The following is a 21,333-nucleotide window of genomic DNA, read 5'->3' on the forward strand; positions in this document are numbered from 1 at the left end:
TAACTAGTGAGAAATTCTTCTAAACAAATATCCGTATTTTTGTTCAAGAGCTCTATTTTTTCTATAATTTTCAGTTTTTCTATAATTTTTTTTCTGGTCTTTCTATTACTTTTAGATTTTCTTTCTCCTTTTTCTTTATAATTTCTATTTTCTATAACTTTCCTATCTCCAAAAAGTTTTAAATGATAATTTTCTTGAATAAAACACGTGAAATGTTCAATATTTATAAATTGTTTATTAATTATTGCGGTAAACTTCTTATCAAAATTTATTCATAGAAAATAAGAAAATTTCCGAATTTCTCAGTCCCGATTTTTCGCCTTCCCTTCCTTCTAAAAGTTTTACAAGATCGCACTGAAACTATTGTCACTGCTATAAGTTAGGATTAAAAATCAGAGAAAATAATGAAGGCGTGTATCATCGGAAAACATGTTGTTTTCTGGATAGCATGGTTCTATGAGATCATTCATTGAAATGCTGCTCCTACAAATTTACGTTCGTCTTTTTTCCTGTGACATTCTGTCAACAAACACCCGCCTACATTCTTCGCATGATTCAACTATGTATTATATTTTCGGTCTTCGATCCCGTTGTTGTTGTTTTTTTTTCTGGAAAAATTCACATAATTCAGCGAAAAATACACGTATTTCTGCTTATTAAAAGCAACAAGCAGCAGTAACACGACATTTTTTTCAGTGATGATTTACTCACTTATTCTGCTAACTGTACTTTTTTCTGTGGTATTAGCGGAGTTCGTCAAACCAGACGAAAGTCCTCCCGCATACGCTCCAATTCGACCGCATCGTTTACGTCCACATCATAAACGTGAAGTCGCTCAAAGTTGCGGCAGTGAAGTGTGAGTTAATATTTACAATCTGTTTCCTTATTTTTAACTTTATTTATTTGTGAAAAAATACTTATAAGATGTTACAAAGTGTGAAACTATGGTAGTTGCTGTATTTTCTTCAAAAAAAATTATTGAGGACAACGAATATTCCACAGGGGTCCGAAAAAGTTGTTAATTTTTACTTTCTGCCCGTGTATAGCATTGTTAGTCTTCAATCAAGAGGCAAAAAGCCCTTAACCCCTGAATAAACTCTTAAGAATAAGATTTTATCCTTATTTTACGTCCAAACATTACGATCCATTTGGATGTATTTGTTTTGTAGGTTTTGAGTGGATTGTAGCCAAGATTAATATCATTCTAATAGGTATAGGTTAATTTTTCGACTTTCTTCCCTGCGTCAGACCATAGAAATTAAATACAGCCAACCACAAATCTGACGTGGTGAGGGAACCCATAGGAAAAATCGAAGATGAGGTCGTAGATGGCGAGATTCGAGGTGGTTCCGCTCATTTCCCCTAATCGACGTAAAAAAAACCCGAACCGCTTTATTTCCTACGAGATACGTTAGAACGCTCCTCTATGCACACGTTCCAGTCCCCTCAGCAGCCTATTCTGTAGTTTTACTTGAAAAAGCTGGTGTGCAGGCTTCTTCAAGCTACGACCGCTCGCACTTGGATGCGACGCGTTCACAAGGGTGTCGCGTTGCAACTTAAATCGTCTCGAAAAAAAAACGGCATTTTCCACCCCGTTTTTTTAAACGACGATAAGAGAAAGATGAGCGGAATCACCACTGATCCTGCAATCTACAACCCTGTCTCTAGCTGTTCCAGCGGGTTCTCTCACCACGTCAGATTCGTGATATGCCGCCTTCAATGAAAAAGTGAAATCCATCCCTACAAACGTTTATCCGAACGTCAACTTAGAAGCCTTCGAAGCGATAAAAATTAGCGAACAGTAACGATGATTACTGGCTGCTTATTCACCTTCGAATGAGGTCGAACAAAACTTTAGTGACTATAGCCAGTTATAAACGAACACAAAGTGTCATAGGCAGGATAAGAAGAAGACGAAGCCTGTTCAGGTGAAGAGGATGCAGCTAAAGTGAAGAAGAGCCTTTCGCCAACCGTCCGTAAGTGAAGGGGATCTCTTACCCGATCGCCCAAAAATTAAGGAGCCGGAGCACCGGCTCTGACTAACGTTTCCATGCAAAGCGTTGGAGAATCTCATTTCGTCGGTAGAGATAGGTCAAAATCTGCATAGATCGATAAACGTTGTAAGCCTGTGGACTAAAAAACGCATCCCGCCCTCTTTTTGTTTTTTTCTTTTTTTTTGATTTTTCGACGAAATTTCAGGAAGATTCTAAAACTTTCCGTACAGAAACTGCAGATTTACAAGACATAATCGCAGTTTTTATCGGTTCGAGCCCTGCATTTTTGTTAATTATTGAAACTCATTGCGAAAGTAGCTTACGAAACGAATTTTTAATTTTGAGTTCTCTCATGTCGTGGGTAGGAATCAGAATGTACATAAATGGAAAATATTACAGTGATGACCACGATTTTTTTTGAGTAACCTGGATTTCAAAGTCTTTATGTAACCAGAGAAGAAGCAACATTGAAAATTAAGCCAAAAATTGATTTTTTTTGTGCCAAAAATAACTCTGCAGGTCTCATAGAAACGATTTTATTTTTGTCTAATATAATTCTAGCGTATTTTTGTTTAATATAATTCTTGCGCAGCTGATCCCATATATGTACCTGCCATTTACCTAGTCTTATTAGATTTTTTGGAAAAACAACGTCAAAAACCAGCTGGAGAAAATGACTTCATAGAAATGACGTCATTTTTGTTTATGAATGTATTAAATGACGTTGTTGTGCAAAAATGTATTAAATGACGTTGCTGTATTTAGATTTAGGTAAGAAAAACACCGCCACTCGAAACATATATGGTTTCACCTCTGGATTGGTCATCTAAACCTCTGAAAGAATATCTCGATTGCTTTCTTTAATAAGTAGCGGTCCCTACTTGTAGATAAGGGGATCCTGACATCGGGAAAGGCAAATAAGAGTGGAGTTTGCTGTGAAAATTTGGATTTTATCTTGCAAAACTGCTTTTTTTTTGTCCAAGACTTTAGATGTATTCTTTGCTTCTACCAGTGGAGACCTTTTCGATCCTAGGGAACCGCAGGAACCCGTGAAATCCTAAAAAGAACAAGAAATACGAATACGCAGTACTATATATGAACTCAGCCTGTTTGTTGGATTTAATCCACATCCACGGAGGGAAAGAAGTCTGTCTACAGCTTCATCCTAGTCATTTCTAGCTTGCGATGGTCACAATCGTCCTGCTCGGCAAAATTTGAAGGTGAATGTAGCTAGGATTAACAGCAGCTGTAGAGATCTTACTTTTAAGATATTAATGCTAGAATTTTTATCCAGAAATCTCACAAAAATTTATCGTCTTCCATCCAGCTATCATATCTGTTCGTTTCAGATGTCCGGATGACACGATCCTTATCTATTATCGCTGTAATCGATCGGATCCCAAAAAGTGTCATTGGCATCTACGGATGTGGGCAATGTAAGTGCAAAATTGTTTTTTTTTTCATTTCATTCTGCATTCGGGATTACAGTAAATGTTGCTGAAGGATTCTCAGTCAAAGCATCTCTACTGAATTTTGGTAAACCTTAATGCGTTTTTAATCAGTGGAGGTACTTTGCGGGTTCGCTAAGTGGTGTCAGATGAATACGAATTCCTGCGGTAAGTCCGCAATTTTGCGTCCACGTAGAAACAGGGCTTTAATTATTTGTGGGTGATAGTCGAGTAAGAACGATCAAGAGCCTGGTAGAGTTGCACGGTAACGATTGCGCTTAAAGTAACTAACTGGAACTAAAGTTTGCAATAGAAGAAGTACCCTTACCTCGTCTCTGCATTCCGATTACAGCTAGGAAGGGTCCCACTTCGACCGTAACCGCCGGCTCTAACGCGACACTTCAAGCGCATCCGCTTAGGCAACTACATCAGGCTTTAGGTAGTCTTAATCTGATTGCACGTCGAGGCCGACGGCAACCCGATAGCGACACTTACTTGAAAAGAAATTTTGTTTATTAAGATCAGTTTCGAGCAAATTAATAGGGTCCCGATAGTTTATGTCACGTACGTTTATGGCTAGTTGCTGCACGGGAACAAGGGTAGAAAATTACTGGGATTCTTAAATGCCCCGCTACAAGGTTTCAAATTCAAATTGTTAACTTGAGAAAATCGAAAGAAAAGAAACGAAAACTTTTTTCAGCGTTATTTTCGGTGTGGTGCTCGTCAAAGCTGCCTTCGCATGCTTCGTCTCATTCTTTCGTTGCGTATGCTTTTGATCGAACATCATCAAGTGTCAAATTAAAAGGAGCGATCCACGAGAATCACCGACCGATGACGGACGCAGAATGCCTCACGACGGATTCGTCGTAGGACCCGATCGATATGTACATGTCTCAATGCTCATCTTCGTTATGTATGCGTGCGCATACATCAGACAATACGAGAAGCTCAAGTTCCTGTTTTGCTCAAATGTATTCTTTCCATACTTTCTTGTTTCTGCCTATTTTGTTTGCCAAGCATAAATATGTCATGAAGATTCTACGAAAACAAGGAACTGAAAACTCGAAATGACTACCGAGCAAAAAAATGAGTGGTAATTAGAAGTCGACATTGAGCGGGATGGACGGGACCAGGCATAGGTTTTTTTCTAGGTTTTTTTTTAAACCATCAGGATTCCGAGAAAAAAGAATGTGATATTAGTTTCAGTGGGCCGACACGATTTTTTCAATTTTTATTCAAAGTTTTAAAATACTTTTTCGAAGCATTCTCTGAAGTTATTTCAAGTTATTTGAAGTTATTTCACACGCTGCAAACGAATTAGGGATCCATTCAGGATGTAAATTAAATCAGTGGACGGTTTTTGAAAAAAAAAACACGAAATTATGTAGTAAAAATTGGTTCTCCTGGTTATCCTAGAGGTTTGTTTTACGAGAACTGCGTTCAGATGAAAATGCTACGGTACGCGAATAACATATTCATGTACTACATCTGAAATTTCACCGAAGAGGCCTCATCGACTTCCTCATAGGGTCTCGTCTACTGTCCTTCCTCCTTCTCCCCGTAATTAGAGGTAATTTCAAATCTACAACACGTTTATTACAATCATATCCTCATCGAGCTCATCATTTACCTCTATTTCCCCTCTCCCCTTCTCCTTTAATTACCTCACACCATTCAAACCTGATTTTTCAATTGAAAAGGAAGTTAGAACCAATTGGTAATATTATAAGAAAAAAGTCTGAAGAAAAATAGAAAAAACAAAGCGGAATCATAACATTTACAGGATTGTCTTCGAAACTCCCAGGAAAGAACTGTCTTGTAGAGCACCCAGGAAACGACGACGACGAGGAGAAGAAAATGCATCCTAACGTGGAAGGAAAGATGTTAAGGAAGAGAGTACAATTCAAGAAATTTGCTCACCTAAGAAAATAAAAGGCTCAAAGACAGACTGCCTGTTTGTTCCATACATAGTTCAGAAAATGAATAAAATAAAGGAAGAAATCCGTAAACTACTGGATATTTAAAAATATAGTCAGATCAAAACTTTGTGCAATTGAGTAAGCGGCTTGGTTAAAAGCACGGGTTGAGGAAATCCACTGGAAAACCTAGTGATGGGGTCCTAGATTGCAGGATCAGAGGTGGTTCCGCTCACTTCTTCCTGATCGTCGTAAGGAACGGCGTGGAAACCACTTTGGGTATTACGAGGTACGTTAGAACGTTCCTCTATGTACACGTTCCGGTCTCCTTAGCAGCCTATTTATTGGTTTCAGTTTAGTTAGGTGGGTGAGGATACATCACGTGACCCTAAACCGTTCGCACTAGGATGCGGCGCGTGCACAAAGGTAGTGCGTAACAACTGAAATCACTTAAAAAAAAAAGTCGTCTTCCACGCCTTTTTTTTTACGACAACCAGGAAGAAAGGAGCAGAATCACCTCGATGCCGCAATCTACAACCCCAACTCTAGATTTTCTCGCGGATTGCTTCACCACGTCAGATCCGTGGTATGCTGCCGCTATGACTGTCTGATCGATCCACTGTTCGGACCGCTCTATTGAGTTCTGAGTTATCCCTTCATCCGGCAGGGGTCGATAAATTGGTAACAGATTTGTATGGGAGTAAAAAAACACCGACCTGATAAGACAAGGTCCCTGCAAGCCTTTCTATAAGCTATACAAACATTCGTAAATCTCAAACGTTTCTGAATTGGAGTCCAAGCGCATCCCTTGGCGCATTCCAAGCGGTTTGATACGCCAGAGACTTTATCCTAGACTTTTATGTTTATTTGATTAGTGATTCTCCCACACTGATCAACTTTTATCCCGGTTCTGGACTGCTGTCTACGTCGCTACTCTACTCTCCTCTAGGAAGAAAATGCTTATCGAGTGCGTGTAAACAGGGTCCAGATATTCGAGCATGCCCCGATCATCCCTCGGCCAAGCAATTAGCGACTGTGCGTATCCTACACCTTCGTTGTTACCTAAATAGGGGGAGGGCGGTCGTTAGGTACCCGCAGCCGCCGCGACAGCCGATCATTAGGGAAAACGACCGGTAACGGCGATCGTTAATTGCGCTGCGCTGCGTTTGCCTCATGCTCCGCCCATCACATCCTTCATCAGCGACTCTCATCGTCTAATGAGGTGCGAAACATGCCTCGCAGGTGCACGCTATCTCTGCTATTGCCTCCGTATGGAGTATCGATCGTTTACGTATAAAGATATATCGAAGGACTGCACACGAGATACCAGAAACAGGAAATAATTGTACGTTTTATTTGCGTAAAGCAAAAAAAAGTCGAAATTTCACAAACTAATGCAGTATCTTACAAGGATTTAATAGTCTGTATAAATACAACATCTACATCCATATCTTCTATACAGTTTTTTCAGTCACACATCCTTCAAAAACCAGGTTCTAGGTTCTACACCTTTTCAATTTTCAGCTAGCTATGTTTGCGTTTGCTTTACAAAAACAAATTTTCAAAAAAAAAACTTTACAGATTTTCTACGTTTTTGTTTCATTTTTAGCATTTTCATTTTCTACGTTTTCTTTCACTTTCTACGTTGCTACGTTGCTGCCTTTTTGTTCTTTGAACCTTCGTAGAAGGCAACTCTATCACGTAATTGCAATACAAGCATTGCTCATGACCTCAGGGATGTGGTGATGGATGGGCGTGGCTTAGTGATCACAGGTAGCCCAAGATATACCTGCTCTGGCCTACCGACAGCCCGACTTCTGCAGGCACTTATCCCGCTGCAGATAATCGGCTGCGGGTACCTAACGATACGCACCCCCTAAATAGGTGACTCCGCTTACATACCGCTGATCATACGCTGCATCACTAGCTAGGATATTATTTACGAGCTACTGAACTGTTTAGGAGAATCAGACACATCCACTAGAATTTTATGTGAGCTGAACTTGTAACCGTACCAGAAGCAGAAGAAGTCCTCACGTGAAATATGAGGAGGATGTGTCTAATAGCCTTAAACTACGTATATGAAAATTCTAAATAAAAAGGAACACTCCAGCTCTCGAAAGTAACGGAAATAAGGATTATCGTTATTCTTAAGCTTCGAACTTTTCATAGCCTGATTCATTTGATAATATTTCTAGACTTCCTGAAGGTAATATCTGGACAAAGCTCGCTCCTTTTCTCTTATTAGAACACCAAAAAGAATGGCAGGTACTTTTAACTACATTGTTCTTCAAAAACATCGCCCCAGAAATCTGAGGTGGCACGGATTTCAGGTGGAGTATTCGTACACGGGATCGTAGATTATGGAGAGAGGGACGATCTCGTCCATTTCTTCCTAATTCCCGTAAAAAAAAGGCCCGGAAGATACGGCTTCGAGCGTTCCGGGGCGCCATTTTTTTTACAAGGAGTTCGATTGGAGCGCGCCAACCTTGTGCACGCGCCGCATCTTCCGGGCCGTTTTTTACGGCAATTAGGAAGAAGTGGACCGAATCACCTTCCTCCTTATAATCTACGACCACGTATGGGCATAACCCACCTGAAATCCGCACCACCCCAGATTCGTGGGGTGATGCCTTTAACTTTTTCGGTAATCTCGGCAACTAACACCACTCTTCGTTACTTAATCAGCCATAACTGCGTAATTCTTAGCGTCTTTATGGCCAGAAGAACATCTAAGAGGGTTGTTTGCGTCTCCATGAACGACTGAAGCGTGACCTCGTTGAAGTATGTTCACATACCCCCCGACATACCCGTTAGACACGTATTGTCCCGGAGGCATTCGCAGAGAATCCGCGGGGGCCCTCTTTACCGTCCCCCATGCTTATCCAAGTGGATTAACTTTTTTTTTGCGGGTAGATGTGTCCCGGTTGGACGGTACAACTACCCAATAGTGTGGTCGGGTCAAAACGACATGAAACACGGACAGTTGCACAGGTGGCTGCGCTCGAAGCGATGCGGCGGAGCGTAGCGGTTCAAATCGAGGTGGAACCATGGCGAAATACAGAGATGGGTGAAGGTAGCGAGCATCCTTGCACGATCTCAACCGCTACGGATGAGGATGAATGCTGTAAGTTGGAGGCGACCTGCGATGTCGTCGCGCTCCAATTCGATCCGCCGCGACGCGCCGGTCGGGAAACTCGGCGGCGATCCAGTGGCGCATGCTTCTTCGGCCTCATACCTCATTTCCAATTAAATTGCGTTTTATCTTCCTTACATTTTCTATTAGGTACGTCAGATTTGTTGCTTTAATGAGTACTACATCGACATCCCCGTCCGCCTACGTACAGTATTGTAAGGGAGTGTTTTGTGCAATTTTTCGCTGTTTTTTTTGTCATCTCTTGAGACACCGTAATTCGGAAATGACACGCCCGCCTGCGGTTCTTTGACCGTGAGTGATCGTGAAGGTGACTTTCACCTTATTCGGATCGTATTAGGGTAAAGAAGATAAGTAATAAGTATCTCCTTGTCCTCTGAAGAGGATTTCTTAGTTTTTCAACTGTGAAACGGTGGAAAAATGCTACTTCTGACCAGTGTTTTTTTTTTGTCTGTGGAAAAAAGGAGGAATTTGAAGGGATTCATACAGAAAATTCGCAATTGGACCGAATGATTCTTAATCGACATAGTTGATCAATGCATAGTAAACTTTTGTTGGATCAAACCTTGTCCAGTATTCTGAAGGCAACAGGAAACCGCGGAAATAAGAACGTATTAAAGTCTTGTCTTGGACTATCGGATTTCGATGGCGTTAGGGAACATTGTCTAAAAATAAGTATTCCTAACATCATCATATCACTAAAACAATTCATCCCTCCCTCTTGTGCTACGAACAGTCAGCATCCCTCATTTTCGAGGAATTTCTTTTCATTTATCCTTATTGACCCTTGTTTCATTTCATTTACCTTCCATTAATGCCTGTGTTTCTTTCTAGTGATGTTTACGTACCGCTTTGCGCCTTGCGACTAGATTTAAATCAAATCCTTATTTGCTTATTTGCATTTACTTCGGTGAAACGAGCATTTCCTTGGAATTGTTACTGTACGATTTTTCTCTCGTGTAATATTGGATTTACATTTGTTTTCAGATGAGTGTAGAAGCGTACGATGAAACTCCCAATTCGTCAGAGCACCATAGTCTCTTGGAGACCAGTACGGCACTGGAGAATCAGGTAGTGCTATTGCCTTATTTAGAAGTCCCCAAAATATTTACAACCTTTGTGTTTATGAATAACCCTGAGAGATTAGGAATATTTGAGGACAGGAATAAATATAAACTTCTTGCGTTGAAAGCTGTGGAAACCTCAATTAAAGTGTTACAACGACCTAATCTCACTAGAGCGTTGTTTTTTTTTCCTCATATTTCTTGTCATTTTCTTTTATAACTTTCTAAAAAACTGTGCTGTTGCTTCAATTGGCGGAGGATGAGGGACCTATTAGGCAAGTTGTGAGGAAATCCAACGTTTTGGGATGAATAATAAAGTTGTTTCTCCTTACTGAGAGTTCTTCTGTTTTTTATTTCCTTCGTCACATTACTACATATGATGAGAGTTACGCTAAGAACGGAAAAAGAGCTTAGAGAACTAAATCGCAGGAAATAGTATTCCAGTATAGTATACGAATAAATCACATAAGTATAAGCGTTAGAGCAGCTAGTTGTCGAATGCTGCTCGAGATTTGTTAAAATTGGCATTCGGAGACGTTTGAAGGAACTTCTTGCTAGAGCACTACATGGTCCTGTGGACATCCTTAGCTACGGTAGTGCAAAAACTTTATGATAAGAGAATAGAACTCTAGTCTATCTCAACTGTCTTGCTTCTCTTTCATCGGCTAGTCGCTGTGGTAAGCATGTCTTTTTGGTTTCTCTGAAACGAAAGAAAGATTGTCTGGATTTTTTTAAAGTGGGATTCTACCGAAAACTTCTTCGTTTTGGAAATTAAGTCCCAGATTGAACTAAAATTATGACTCTTACTTACATTTGTATCTGTCTACTATCTACGGAGACGTTTTTGTATTTGAGATCAACTGCCTCCTCTGTACCTACTGCACTTCGTATTGTTACTGATTTAGAAATTTTTATTTATTTAAATTTTATTTTTTATTTAAATATTTACGACATTTCCGTCTTAGGATATGTCTGACAACGATGACGATATGGTCATGGTACTAGAAGATGGTAACTTGCAACTAGAACATAAGGAAAACTCTGAAATTCAAAGTCCAATGAGGAGCGTTAATGTCAGTTTTTTTTCCTCTCTTTTGCTTCCGGATCTTCTCGAGCAGCGTTGACAGTTTAGCACTTTTTAGAGTGTTTTACGAGAAGCTGAAAACATAATGACGGATGGACCGTTGCAAGCATCAACAAATAAGGATAAGCAACAAGTTCTTGTTGACGAAGTCGACGTGGAATATAGGTATATTGCTTTTTTTAAATTCATTTTGTATTCCATTTTCCTTATATGACACTGCATTTGACCAATCATGGTTTGATCTGTCCTCTCATTATAGACTTTCATTTATACTACTAAAGTTCTGTTATCTGGAATGCTTCCTTTCTACTTACAGAATACTAACTATCATAGGTGCGATAGAGAGGAGCCGGACCCTCCTCCAGTGAAGGGAGTGTAGTTCATGGGGTGCAGCTCAAGTGAAGGGGTCTTTTAGCCAACCGTCCAAAAGTGAATGGGGTAATTTCGCCAACCGTTTAAAAGTAAAGAGATTCCTCCCCCAACCGTCCAACAGTGAAGGGGGTCAGAGCACCGGCTTCGACTATCGCATCTGTGCTAACTATCATGTGTAGAGGCCCATACATTCTTAATTCCATTTTTTTTTTGAAAAAAAAATCTTTCAGCCCAAGAAAGTCGCTACAACCTATTGAAATTGTTGTTCGCCATAACAAGGTTGTCGAGCAATCCGCCAGTGACAGCGACGACGACGAAGAAAGGACTAGTAGAAGGGCTAGCCAATCAAGAAGACTTTCTACTGTGCACGAAGGTGAGCTGTTTTTCGGAAAGTCTGAGGTTGCAGTTAAATTCGAATTTTCTTCTGATACATGATGCTAAAATTTCAAAACACCAAAGATTTCTAAAGAAAATCCTTTTATTCAAACTTTCATAGCTCATCTTAAGACATGTTTTTTGTTGAGAAAATAACATTGTTTGTTTTTATTCCCGAACATTTACTTTTTATGGAACGAAAAATGCTGCATATATTCGATGATAGTAGTGAAAATGTACGAAAAATGCAAGTATTGGTTGTATTGCAATGAGTGAACTTATGATATTTAGTGAAAGCTACACTGTGTCGCTGTAGTTCCTGTTGTTGCAGTTATTTGGCTCAGAAAAAATAGTTTTTGAAAGTTGTTTTAAGGAACATGTTTTGGAGAACATTTTCTGGCCCTTTTCATTAGCAAGTTTTTTTTTTTTTCTTTTTAAAATACTGGAGAGTACCATTGAAACGTGCATGGGAAACAGCGAATTCTGAGGCAACATTAGAACTCAATATTTATTAAGAAGCAGAGCTATGAGAAGATTAGGTGCTGCTCCAAAGGTGCGACGGATTACTTTATATGTACAGCTATTTAAAGACTCATGTTGTCAGTGTGAAAGTTGTATGCAATCCATAATTAGATGTTAAACCGTGCGCCTATAAATAAACTGATCAAATTAGGGTAAGTTTCACTGTTGGAAATATATATGGAAGTTGTATATTGTGGAAATGATTTTGAGCAACAACTATTTAGCAATTTCCTGCAAATATCTTGGGCGGAAGTATCGGAAATCTTAGAAGATCCATTGAAATTATGCAAATTAACGGGTGCATTGACAGTTTCTTATTTATTTTCTCTCGCTTATCGGAATTCGTTTGAATAAGCAGAAGGGTAGTCTGACTTTTGTAATGTATGTGCCGACGTTCTTAGAATAGAGTATTGATTGTATTCGATGTGATTCTTTTTTTTTTCTTCCATTTAAGCGCGCACACAAAGGTTAGGGCTGGGCTCGTCCCGGTAATTCTGTTCATTACGCGACGGCAAAGATCGATTCGTTTCGTTACACTGTCTTTGAGACTCGCTTTTGTCGCTTCTGTACAAGCACATGGCGTCGCGGTTTTGTTATTGACAAATTTGAGCTTTGATGCATCCCTCATCATGTGATTATATTCATTCCATAGTTCCTTCACAAGTTGTGATGGATTTACTTTTTCTCAGGCCACAGAATCTGAAACATTTTCATGTGGAATTTCCTAATATAAATTTCAGTTTCCAGTCATTTCCACTTTGACTTTACCTAATGGAAAATAGCTCATCACCATTTATCCATCGCACCGACTCTTTCTGTTAGATAGATTGTGCTGTAATTATGTCAACAAAAATGTGTTGTAATTGTGTCGACGTTCACGCAAGAACTAATCGATCAAATTATGAATGCAAACCCTCGCTTCTGCCTTCTTTTGAGTTCTTATAGTTTTGCTTACAGGAAAAGAGAGTTTAACGCCGATGCAAGATGAGCCATGTTCATCCAAGTCGAGCAAAGTGGCCAGCAACAACTGGAAACGTGGACATCGTCGTGCTTGGAGTATGCCGAATGCGAAAGGCGAGAAAATGACACTAGCTGTCATTCATGATAAGGAGACAATGGTTTTGTTGTTTTTCTTTGATAATTTACCATGCTGCTTTAAAAACCGATTTTTTCAGGCCGATGGAAATACGCATAGGCGTCGTATAGTACGATATCGTCTTCATCCAGCGAAACGAGGGCGATTGGCTGCTGGTGCCGATGCTGTTGAGCAAAATGGTGGTTTCCCGGCCACAGGGCTTCGATTTGACTTGCCCGGAATGCCACATCCAGACGAGGATGATAATGAGCTTGAGGTATCCAATCAGTGTCGAATTTTCTATCTCATTTTTCACTAAAATGTTTGGTTGTAGGTAGAAATCAATGAGGAGGAGGTGGTTGTGCCAGCCGATTCTGGAAGAGGGGCTAGAACAATTGTGAAAAGAGTGGGTTCATCTCTCTTCCTTAATTTGTCTTTTGATTAATTCTGCGTTATTTTTGTTTCAGTTCTGGGAAGCTCGGTGGAAAGCTACGAACTTTGAATACCTTCCAGAGTGGCTGCAGGATAACGAGTATCTGAGAACAGGTGGTTATGTTGTTTCATTGCTACGTGCAATTTAGTAATGCGAGGTGATCGATGGAACTGGTCTTCTATGATAATCGTGTTAAACCCATTGCTATCTATGTAAAATAGCGTTCCTAAGCTTAGGCGATAATGAAGATTCTTGCCAAACATTCTCCTCTATCCCACTGTGAAGCTTAGATCACTCTAGCAATTACGTGACCTTTTCATTTTTTTCTATCACTTTCCTTGTTCCATTCCGTATATCATATGTACATGAGACACCGATAGAGCTAATCGTCGCAGAAAGGTAGGGAAGTCTTTGCAAGTTCAGTAGTTATCTGCATTAACTCCGAATATAAAACTTCAGTTAAATTGTATTCTACATAAACCGTGGCTTACTACGCGATCAAAGATCCTATGACATGTTTCTCCTTAGTGCCGTTAACCGTAGTTGCCGTCTCAGCAGAAATGACTGTTCGTATTTAGTATTCGAATCATTCGGTCTTTCAGGTCATCGTCCTCCACTTCCGTCCTTCAGTAGCTGTTTCAAGAGTATTTTCGCTCTTCATACCGAAACTGGTAACATTTGGACACACATGTATGGTGAGTGATGGCAAATTTCGAATAGTTGCTGAGTCACTGTATCTTTCCAAATTTTAATTCGTTGCTAAGAACTCCTCTTCTGGACAACTGAACTGCTGCTCTGAACGGCAACGAGTAGCGTTTCCCAGAATGAGACAGATTTTGTACCTGTATACTGTGTAGTTTGTTTACATTTCAGTAGTTTTGTATAGATATGTAGAACTTGTAGTTTTACAGCTGACGAAAGTAGCAGTTCACACTTTTTCTAATCGTATTTACACCTTTTATATGCTCTCTATCAATCATGCCATGCATCTGTTCTGCAGGATGTGTTGCGTTCATTGGTGTTGCACTTTGGTTTCTAACGCGACCGAGCACACAAGTTCAGTTTATGGAAAAGATAATATTTTCAACGTATTTTCTCGGTGCAATACTTTGCCTCGGAATGTCTTTCTTGTTCCACACTGTTGCATGTCATTCCGACTCTGTGGGAAAGTTTTTCAACAAGTGAGTTTACTTCTCAGATTACTTCATAATTTTGAGGACGACATGACACTGTTAAGAGGTAGTTATTGTCAATTATGTAGGCTGGATTACACCGGGATTACTTTGCTGATTGTTGGCTCATTTATTCCTTGGCTCTACTATGGATTCTATTGTCGACCCCAGCCAATGATTATCTACATCACAATGATTAGTGTACTAGGTTTACTAGCCATGGTTGTGTCATTGTGGGACAAGTTTGCGCAGCCCAAATACAGGTATTTTTTTGGACTAGTTCCATCTCTTCTTCTTTTTCAATTTTTACCGTTTCTTACTGGGGACTGTTTTCCTTACTTTCACGTCATTGCTGCTTTTTTATTTCAGAAAGTGATTTTTTTCCGTTTATTTTATTTTACTTTATTTTAGAGCTTTTCGTGCTGGTGTCTTCGTTGCTATGGGACTGTCAGCAATTTTTCCAGCTGCGCATATGTTAATTGTCGATGGCCTCGAATTTATGTATAAGAAGGTAAATTTTATTCCGTAGGATATTTTTCTAATTTTCTAAGGAGGCAGTTAGGCTCTAACATTAAGCCAAGCGGGTTTTAAAGTTCTTGAGAGTAAAGGAACACTTTTGAAGAAAACAAATGGCCTATTTAAAACACTTGGCATGAACATTTGCTATTGATGGTTTTTTAAATGATGACTGGGCACAATAGTTCAAAAATTATTGTTGCTATGTTTGTGCGGCTTGTTGTAATGGCTTTTTGTTTTGTTACTGGATAATCCGTGTGATGTCTACGCTATGATCATCGTTCTCCCTGAAATCTTTCGCTTCTACTTATTATTTATTTATTTATTTATTTATTTATTTATTACGCTCAATGGCGTGCCCAGAGTAAAAGGCAAGGAATAAATACAAATAAACAATAGAAAGTTTAGCAACGAGAAGAGTAGAATGAGAATAATAATTCACGAGGGATAAGTCACGCGAACAGTAGAGCAGGGAATTTAGTAATTTCAAAAAGCACATAAACTCGACAGGGCAGGGATTAAGACTATTGGGAAATAAGAAAGTAAGACAGGCTACAAAATTAGTACTTATGTGGTTGAGGATGCTGTACTTCTCACTCATTGCGAAGTATTTAGGCATCGCTAGTTTGGATGTTATCTATGGGCGCTATGTATATCGGTGGAGCAGCTATATATGCGACCAGAATTCCAGAACGATGGTTTCCTGGAAGATGCGATTTATGGGTAGGTTTCATTTTGACTGCTATGTTTCACTGAAGTGATGATTACGCAGATAGTTCTCATTTCTTTCTAGTTCCAATCACACCAGTTGTTTCACACATTTGTTGTAATTGCTGCTTTTATTCACTTCCACTCTATCACTGAGATGGCACAGAAGAAGTTGATGGAGGGCTCTTGCGCTGAGCAGTTGCTGGAAAGGTATCTTTCCATCTCCTACTTCTAGCTTAGTGTTCTTTCTTCTTGCATTAAATTTTTTTGTTCATCTAATTTTCTTTGTGTAGGTATGGAGTTGAGTCTCTCCCATCATTTCTTGGTACATTACTGGGATTAGACGAAGATCCGAATACGAAGTCTTGGAATAGCGATATGCGTCCATAGTGGTTTTATACAGTTTTTCTTTGTGCTCTCGAGTGGATGGATAACATTGATCCAGTTTTTTACTCCTTTGATGGTTTTAAAACTTCTTAAGCTTCCCGAAGGATAAATCTGATCTCTAACTGAAGTGAATTTATGCTCTAAGTAACAACTGGTAACCTAGCTGTTCTTATTACGTTCTGCTGTGATAGTCCTTTATTCTGTAACAAGGAAATTTAACATTTTATTTCGTATTCTTCTAAAATTTTCTTCTATATTCTTCTGGCGGTGATAAGTTATGGGTTAGTTGACCGTTTCTCGCTACCTTCTTTTCATGTAATTGTAATTATAGCTGTAATGCTTGTAATTATGGCTTCTACTTGCTGTAAGTTAGTAAAAGTAAATGGTTTTGTTATAAATTCACATCTATTCAAATGTAATCGACAGTTTGATAATTCGGTGGTAATTTCCAATACTCGTGATGAAGTGCCATTAGGGCTTGGTAATTGTGACTCAAGTGATTATTATTAGCATTAGTTTACTATTATTAGTAATACTACAGTACTTTAACAGCTGCATGCTGTTCTGGCCAAAATAATTCTCACGTGTTCCTACTGCTACGTGTACATGATTTTCTTCCCTGCTCAATGAGACAGACAAGCGAAGTAGTGCTTCCGAATACGGTTCGAGGTATTGCTCTCATATCTAGTCCAGGACATAAAGGTCATTTTGTTGTTGTTTTGGACTTTAAAGGGTGGAAGTAATTTGGGATTCTCGCATGCTTGTTTGAAGCGTTTGCGTAGAAGTCAGCTACGCGTTCTTTTATTCAGGGTAGGTGTTGTCCCATGGCTTAGTTTTTTTTTTTCCTGGAAATTCCAATGTTTTTGTTTGGAACAGTTTCATGTATAGGAAAGGTGCGTTTGATGTCCTGATAGTTTCTAACGTTGCGGAACAGTCTTTTGTGTCACCTGCTCCCAACGTTCATGCCAGAGATATAGTGCAAGTCTTAGTTTCTGATGATCCTGATAGTGCATAGAGAAGCAGCTTTAGTTATAAAAAAAGTGACAAGTCAGTAGTTTCCTCCCCATTCACTACAACGATCTCTCTATAAACTTTTATTGTCGTCCTGCTTGATGCTGCTGGAACTAAACGCTTGACCCTACAATAAGAAAGAGTCTCCTGATTCCGCAGGAAAGCCTGGTAGGGTAGCACCAAGAAGGCCGGGTTTGCGGGAGTCATATAGGCTACTGAAATGGAAGAGGGCTAGGATGGCAATCTGTACTTATATCGCGTGTACGGTTGCATCAGAAGCGGCTATTGAAGATCTGATGATACAAGCCAGAAAGATTAAGTACGACGTCATCGGACTGACCAAAACAGATATTCAAGAATGTGTGGGGGAAAACTCATTCATTTCTGCTAAAAATCAAGAGACCAACAAGTTTTGTGAATACATCCATGAGGAGCTTTGGAGCAACCGGTGCCAATCTTCAAATTCTACATCAAATTCCTCCAAAGAAGTGCTTCATTTGCAACCTCACAAAAAACTACTATTAGATATGTAACTTTGCTATGTCGTCTGTACACAAGTTCTCTTACAGTCCTCTTCACTATCAAAGTTATTACCGGTTCCACCACAACCTCCGTAATCGAATGATTTGCAGGTGCCGTTAACAAATCCCCATCTAAACATCAACATTTAGATAGCTCGGAGCAAAGGACGAATTAAGACAGTAATGTCGATGTAAGAAACGAATTTAAATTATTAAAGAGAGGCATTTATCATCGACAAGCATAGAGAAGCAGTTTTAGTTATGAAAAAGTGACAACGCCTCTTTGCAAATGCTTTGCTAACTCAATGAATACGCAAGTGTAAAATTTCGACAAGAACTCTTGACATAGCAAAAAAAAAAATTCAGTCAGTTACCTACAATAGAGATCATCTGCGAAACCACAAAGTTATCCAATTTTCAGAATCAACATCCTCGCCGGTGATTCTTCCTTCGCTAAATTAACGTAATGAAATAATGATAGCTTACTTTGTGAAGAGAGCCAAGCAGGGTCCTGTTACTCCAAATTCGTTCTTGCATGGATCCGTATTTTTGTTCCTGCCACTCCAAAATTTACCTTGCCTGGATCCGTATTTCACTGCTCACTGCAGTGGTCTCATTATAAGCTTCGAGCATCAGTGTAAGCACAAATTGTTACCTAAAGCGAGACAGAAGAGAAGAAATAGAAGAAACCTCATCGCTGGACAGATGCTTCGATGATTCGACATCAAAAGAAGGGGTTTTTATAGCCGTCCTGGTGGATGAAAGCGATGTGGTAATTAGAGTCAGCAGCTTCTAGAAAAAAAAAACTACAAAACCCTGATAATTCGAAGGATTTGAAATAATTGCACGAGATTCAGATTTCACGAGACAACAGAAAGTTTTTCTAACTCGTTGCTGATATGTCCCTGTTGTATTGTAAGTAAAACAGTTATAATCAGTAAGATACAGGCTATAAACTATATACTATCCTATACTTTCTTTTTTTGCGGGACTTTAAAGGAAAATTTATTTTATTTCTCTTCTTGCTCAAGCTTTGCGCAACTCATTGTTCTCTTTACATCCGCAAAAAAAATGCCTTTATTGACAGAAGATAATTTTAACACGAGGTTCATGCTAAAAGATTACACTTGATCTACTAGATACACATTATTAGTTGAAAGTGCTATTCTTCTGTTTCAAAAAAAAATTGTAACCGTCCACATCTTATTTTCGACTGCTCACCTTCTAGAATTCTCAATAAAATGGTTTCTACCATAAATCTATAAGTATTTTCTTAGTTTTTTTTTTGCTGGTTTATGACAATAAAACTGCACCAGTTAAAGACAGCCGACTGGTGGATAGCAGTGAATGCTAAATATGGGTGCGTGTAAAGAGGGTCCCGGCGGAATTTCGAGCATGTCCCGGTCATGCCTCGTCAGAGCAATTAGCGATGGTGCGTGTCCTAAAGAGATTCACTTTCGTTAGCACCTAAATAGCTGACTCTGCTTACCTACCGCTAATCATACTCTGCATCACCGGCTAGGATATAATTCACTCAACATAGTAATCGCACCAGAAGCAAGAGAAATCCTCACGTAAAAAATGAGATAAGGATGTACCTAATAGCCTCAAATTACGTGCACAAAATTTTTCGTTAAAACGAAAAATTCCAGCTCTCGAAAGTAACGGTAATGAGAACTATCTTAATCCTGTAACTCGCAAGCTTTTTTGTAGCCTAATTTATTTTTGGGCAGAGGATCTTCTGTATCTCTGACTTTTTGAGACTTACAGGAAGGAAAAGAGTTCAAATTTGGTAAGATTTCTAGACTTTCTGAGGGTGATATAAAGACAAACTCACTCCCTTTCTTTTTAAGACACCATACAAAATGCCATATACTTCTATCTAACACTATTATTCTTTGACTTATTCGGTAATTTTCGACAGCTCATACCACTCTTCTTTACATGTTTCCTTATAACTGTGCAATCCTTTGCACGGGTGCGGGACAAGAGGTACCCGTGAAAACCGGCTGACCGCTCATGTCCTCCCTTCAGCACCGCGCTCCTCCGCGTAATTACGGCTGCCGCTCCACCAGCTAGGCATCCTCCACGACCGTCTGAGATCACCTACATCCCGCCTCCCTATTGCTCTCTGATCAACGCCGCGCGCGACGTTCGCGTCGCGATGAAGCGGTGGATAGTGCGAATTTTGAAGGAGGGAGTGAAGAACGAATTGCCGCAGCAAATTGTGATGTACGGATATAGTAAACTAAGCGCATATTATTGGGAATAAAAGAGAAGAATTGGATCCTTCTATCCAATGTAACTTTACATAAGTAAAAATTATCTCAAAAAGATGCTCCAGGAAAAAGAATAACATGCATATATTTTCAAAGATCTCATAATTTAACACATTTCATGCCCCAAGTTTTCTATATAAACTAGTAGTGCATAAGTATGTGTTTGTCACGATGTCGTTCAGCGAATTCGTGTTCAACCTCAACTGCAGCACCTGTAATAACAGTAAATTTATGCGCTAATTACTTTGTATACATTCCTTAAACTTCTTTCTACATTTTACCTTTTCAAAATTTTACTGAGATATAATGTTTATATCGAGCGTCTGGCAAGTACTTCAATACTTGCTTGTACGTTTTATACAGTTTTATATAATAGAACTTTGTATGGTTCTTCAAACTTCTTTCACCACCGTTTTATCGCTTCATTTTTATCTATTCTCTACAAAAAATCAATACGAGAGGTTAGGTGTGTTAGTGGCGAACAGAGAGCTTTGTATTTTCGAGATATACCTTTAGGTACAGTGTATGTCTGCGAGACATTATTCGCGCCTCGTTAATCGTTGGATGCCAGTTTTACCCAGCTAGATAAACAAAAAGAAATCCCTAGAAAGGGAAAAAAGGTAAAGAAGATAGCATAACACCGATCAGTGGGACATTTTTTGAAACATCTCTTGCAATCCCAGAGATGAATGAGTGTTTTTCACCTAACAAGTCGAGACAGGATAATTTCTTTTTCACTCGCATTTCTAAATGGCATGTCACTTATACAAACCTATTTCATTCTTTCCTTCTTTTATATTAACTTACAAGCACACTTTATGTAGACCTTCGAACAACATCTAATACCAGGTACTTTCCTTTTTGTTCGATTTTAAAAGCGCATTATAAAAGCTGTGGGCGCGGCGAAAAAAAAATCGTCGTAATAGCGGTAGACGCTGCGAAATGGGAGGGGAGGGCGGAGTGGGCGGGGCGTCTTGAAGACGTAGCACAAGAGGAGCAATCAGACTACTGTAGCGATTATGACGGTACCAGGAGACGCGAGGTGCGATTAACGACGCTCATTAGCCTCCGGGATACGCGGCGGCACATCATACGGGTACCTCTTGACCGTTCCCCTCCTTTGCACCTCTATGGCCCGAAGAGCATCTAAGACGGTTGTCTGGGTTTCTATGAACGACTGGAGCGTGACCTCTTCGAGGTATGCTCGCGTATCCGCCGGCATATCCATTGGGCACGTTATGTCTCGGAGGCATTCGCGGAGAATCCGCCGGGACCCTCTTTACCGTTCCCCGCTAAATATAC

The 21,333-nt window shown here is 39.6% G+C and overlaps 2 protein-coding genes across 3 annotated transcripts; both read left to right on the forward strand.

Moving 5' to 3' along the window:
• Nucleotides 1-698: 698 nt before the first annotated feature.
• Nucleotides 699-4,218, forward strand: RB195_003952 (uncharacterized protein; the record flags this gene model as incomplete). Its single annotated transcript, XM_064201845.1, has 3 exons — nucleotides 699-856; nucleotides 3,344-3,430; nucleotides 4,143-4,218. The coding sequence occupies 3 exons, from the start codon at nucleotides 699-701 to the stop codon at nucleotides 4,216-4,218; spliced, it is 321 nt and encodes a 106-aa protein (XP_064057726.1).
• Nucleotides 4,219-8,274: 4,056 nt separating this feature from the next.
• RB195_003953 (uncharacterized protein) lies at nucleotides 8,275-16,223 on the forward strand (the record flags this gene model as incomplete). Of its 2 annotated transcripts, XM_064201847.1 has the most annotated exons (16): nucleotides 8,275-8,400; nucleotides 9,500-9,583; nucleotides 10,542-10,649; nucleotides 10,719-10,825; nucleotides 11,263-11,405; nucleotides 12,887-13,047; nucleotides 13,105-13,281; nucleotides 13,339-13,410; nucleotides 13,472-13,550; nucleotides 14,040-14,132; nucleotides 14,438-14,618; nucleotides 14,699-14,872; nucleotides 15,021-15,120; nucleotides 15,741-15,848; nucleotides 15,919-16,043; nucleotides 16,127-16,223. In XM_064201847.1, the coding sequence occupies 16 exons, from the start codon at nucleotides 8,275-8,277 to the stop codon at nucleotides 16,221-16,223; spliced, it is 1,935 nt and encodes a 644-aa protein (XP_064057727.1). The 2 variants fall into 2 exon arrangements, with proteins under 2 accessions (XP_064057727.1, XP_064057728.1); XM_064201846.1 differs by lacking the exon at nucleotides 8,275-8,400.
• Nucleotides 16,224-21,333: the final 5,110 nt, after the last annotated feature.

Source organism: Necator americanus, chromosome IV (genome assembly GCF_031761385.1).
Source record: "Necator americanus strain Aroian chromosome IV, whole genome shotgun sequence".
In the NCBI taxonomy this organism is placed as follows: domain Eukaryota; kingdom Metazoa; phylum Nematoda; class Chromadorea; order Rhabditida; family Ancylostomatidae; genus Necator; species Necator americanus.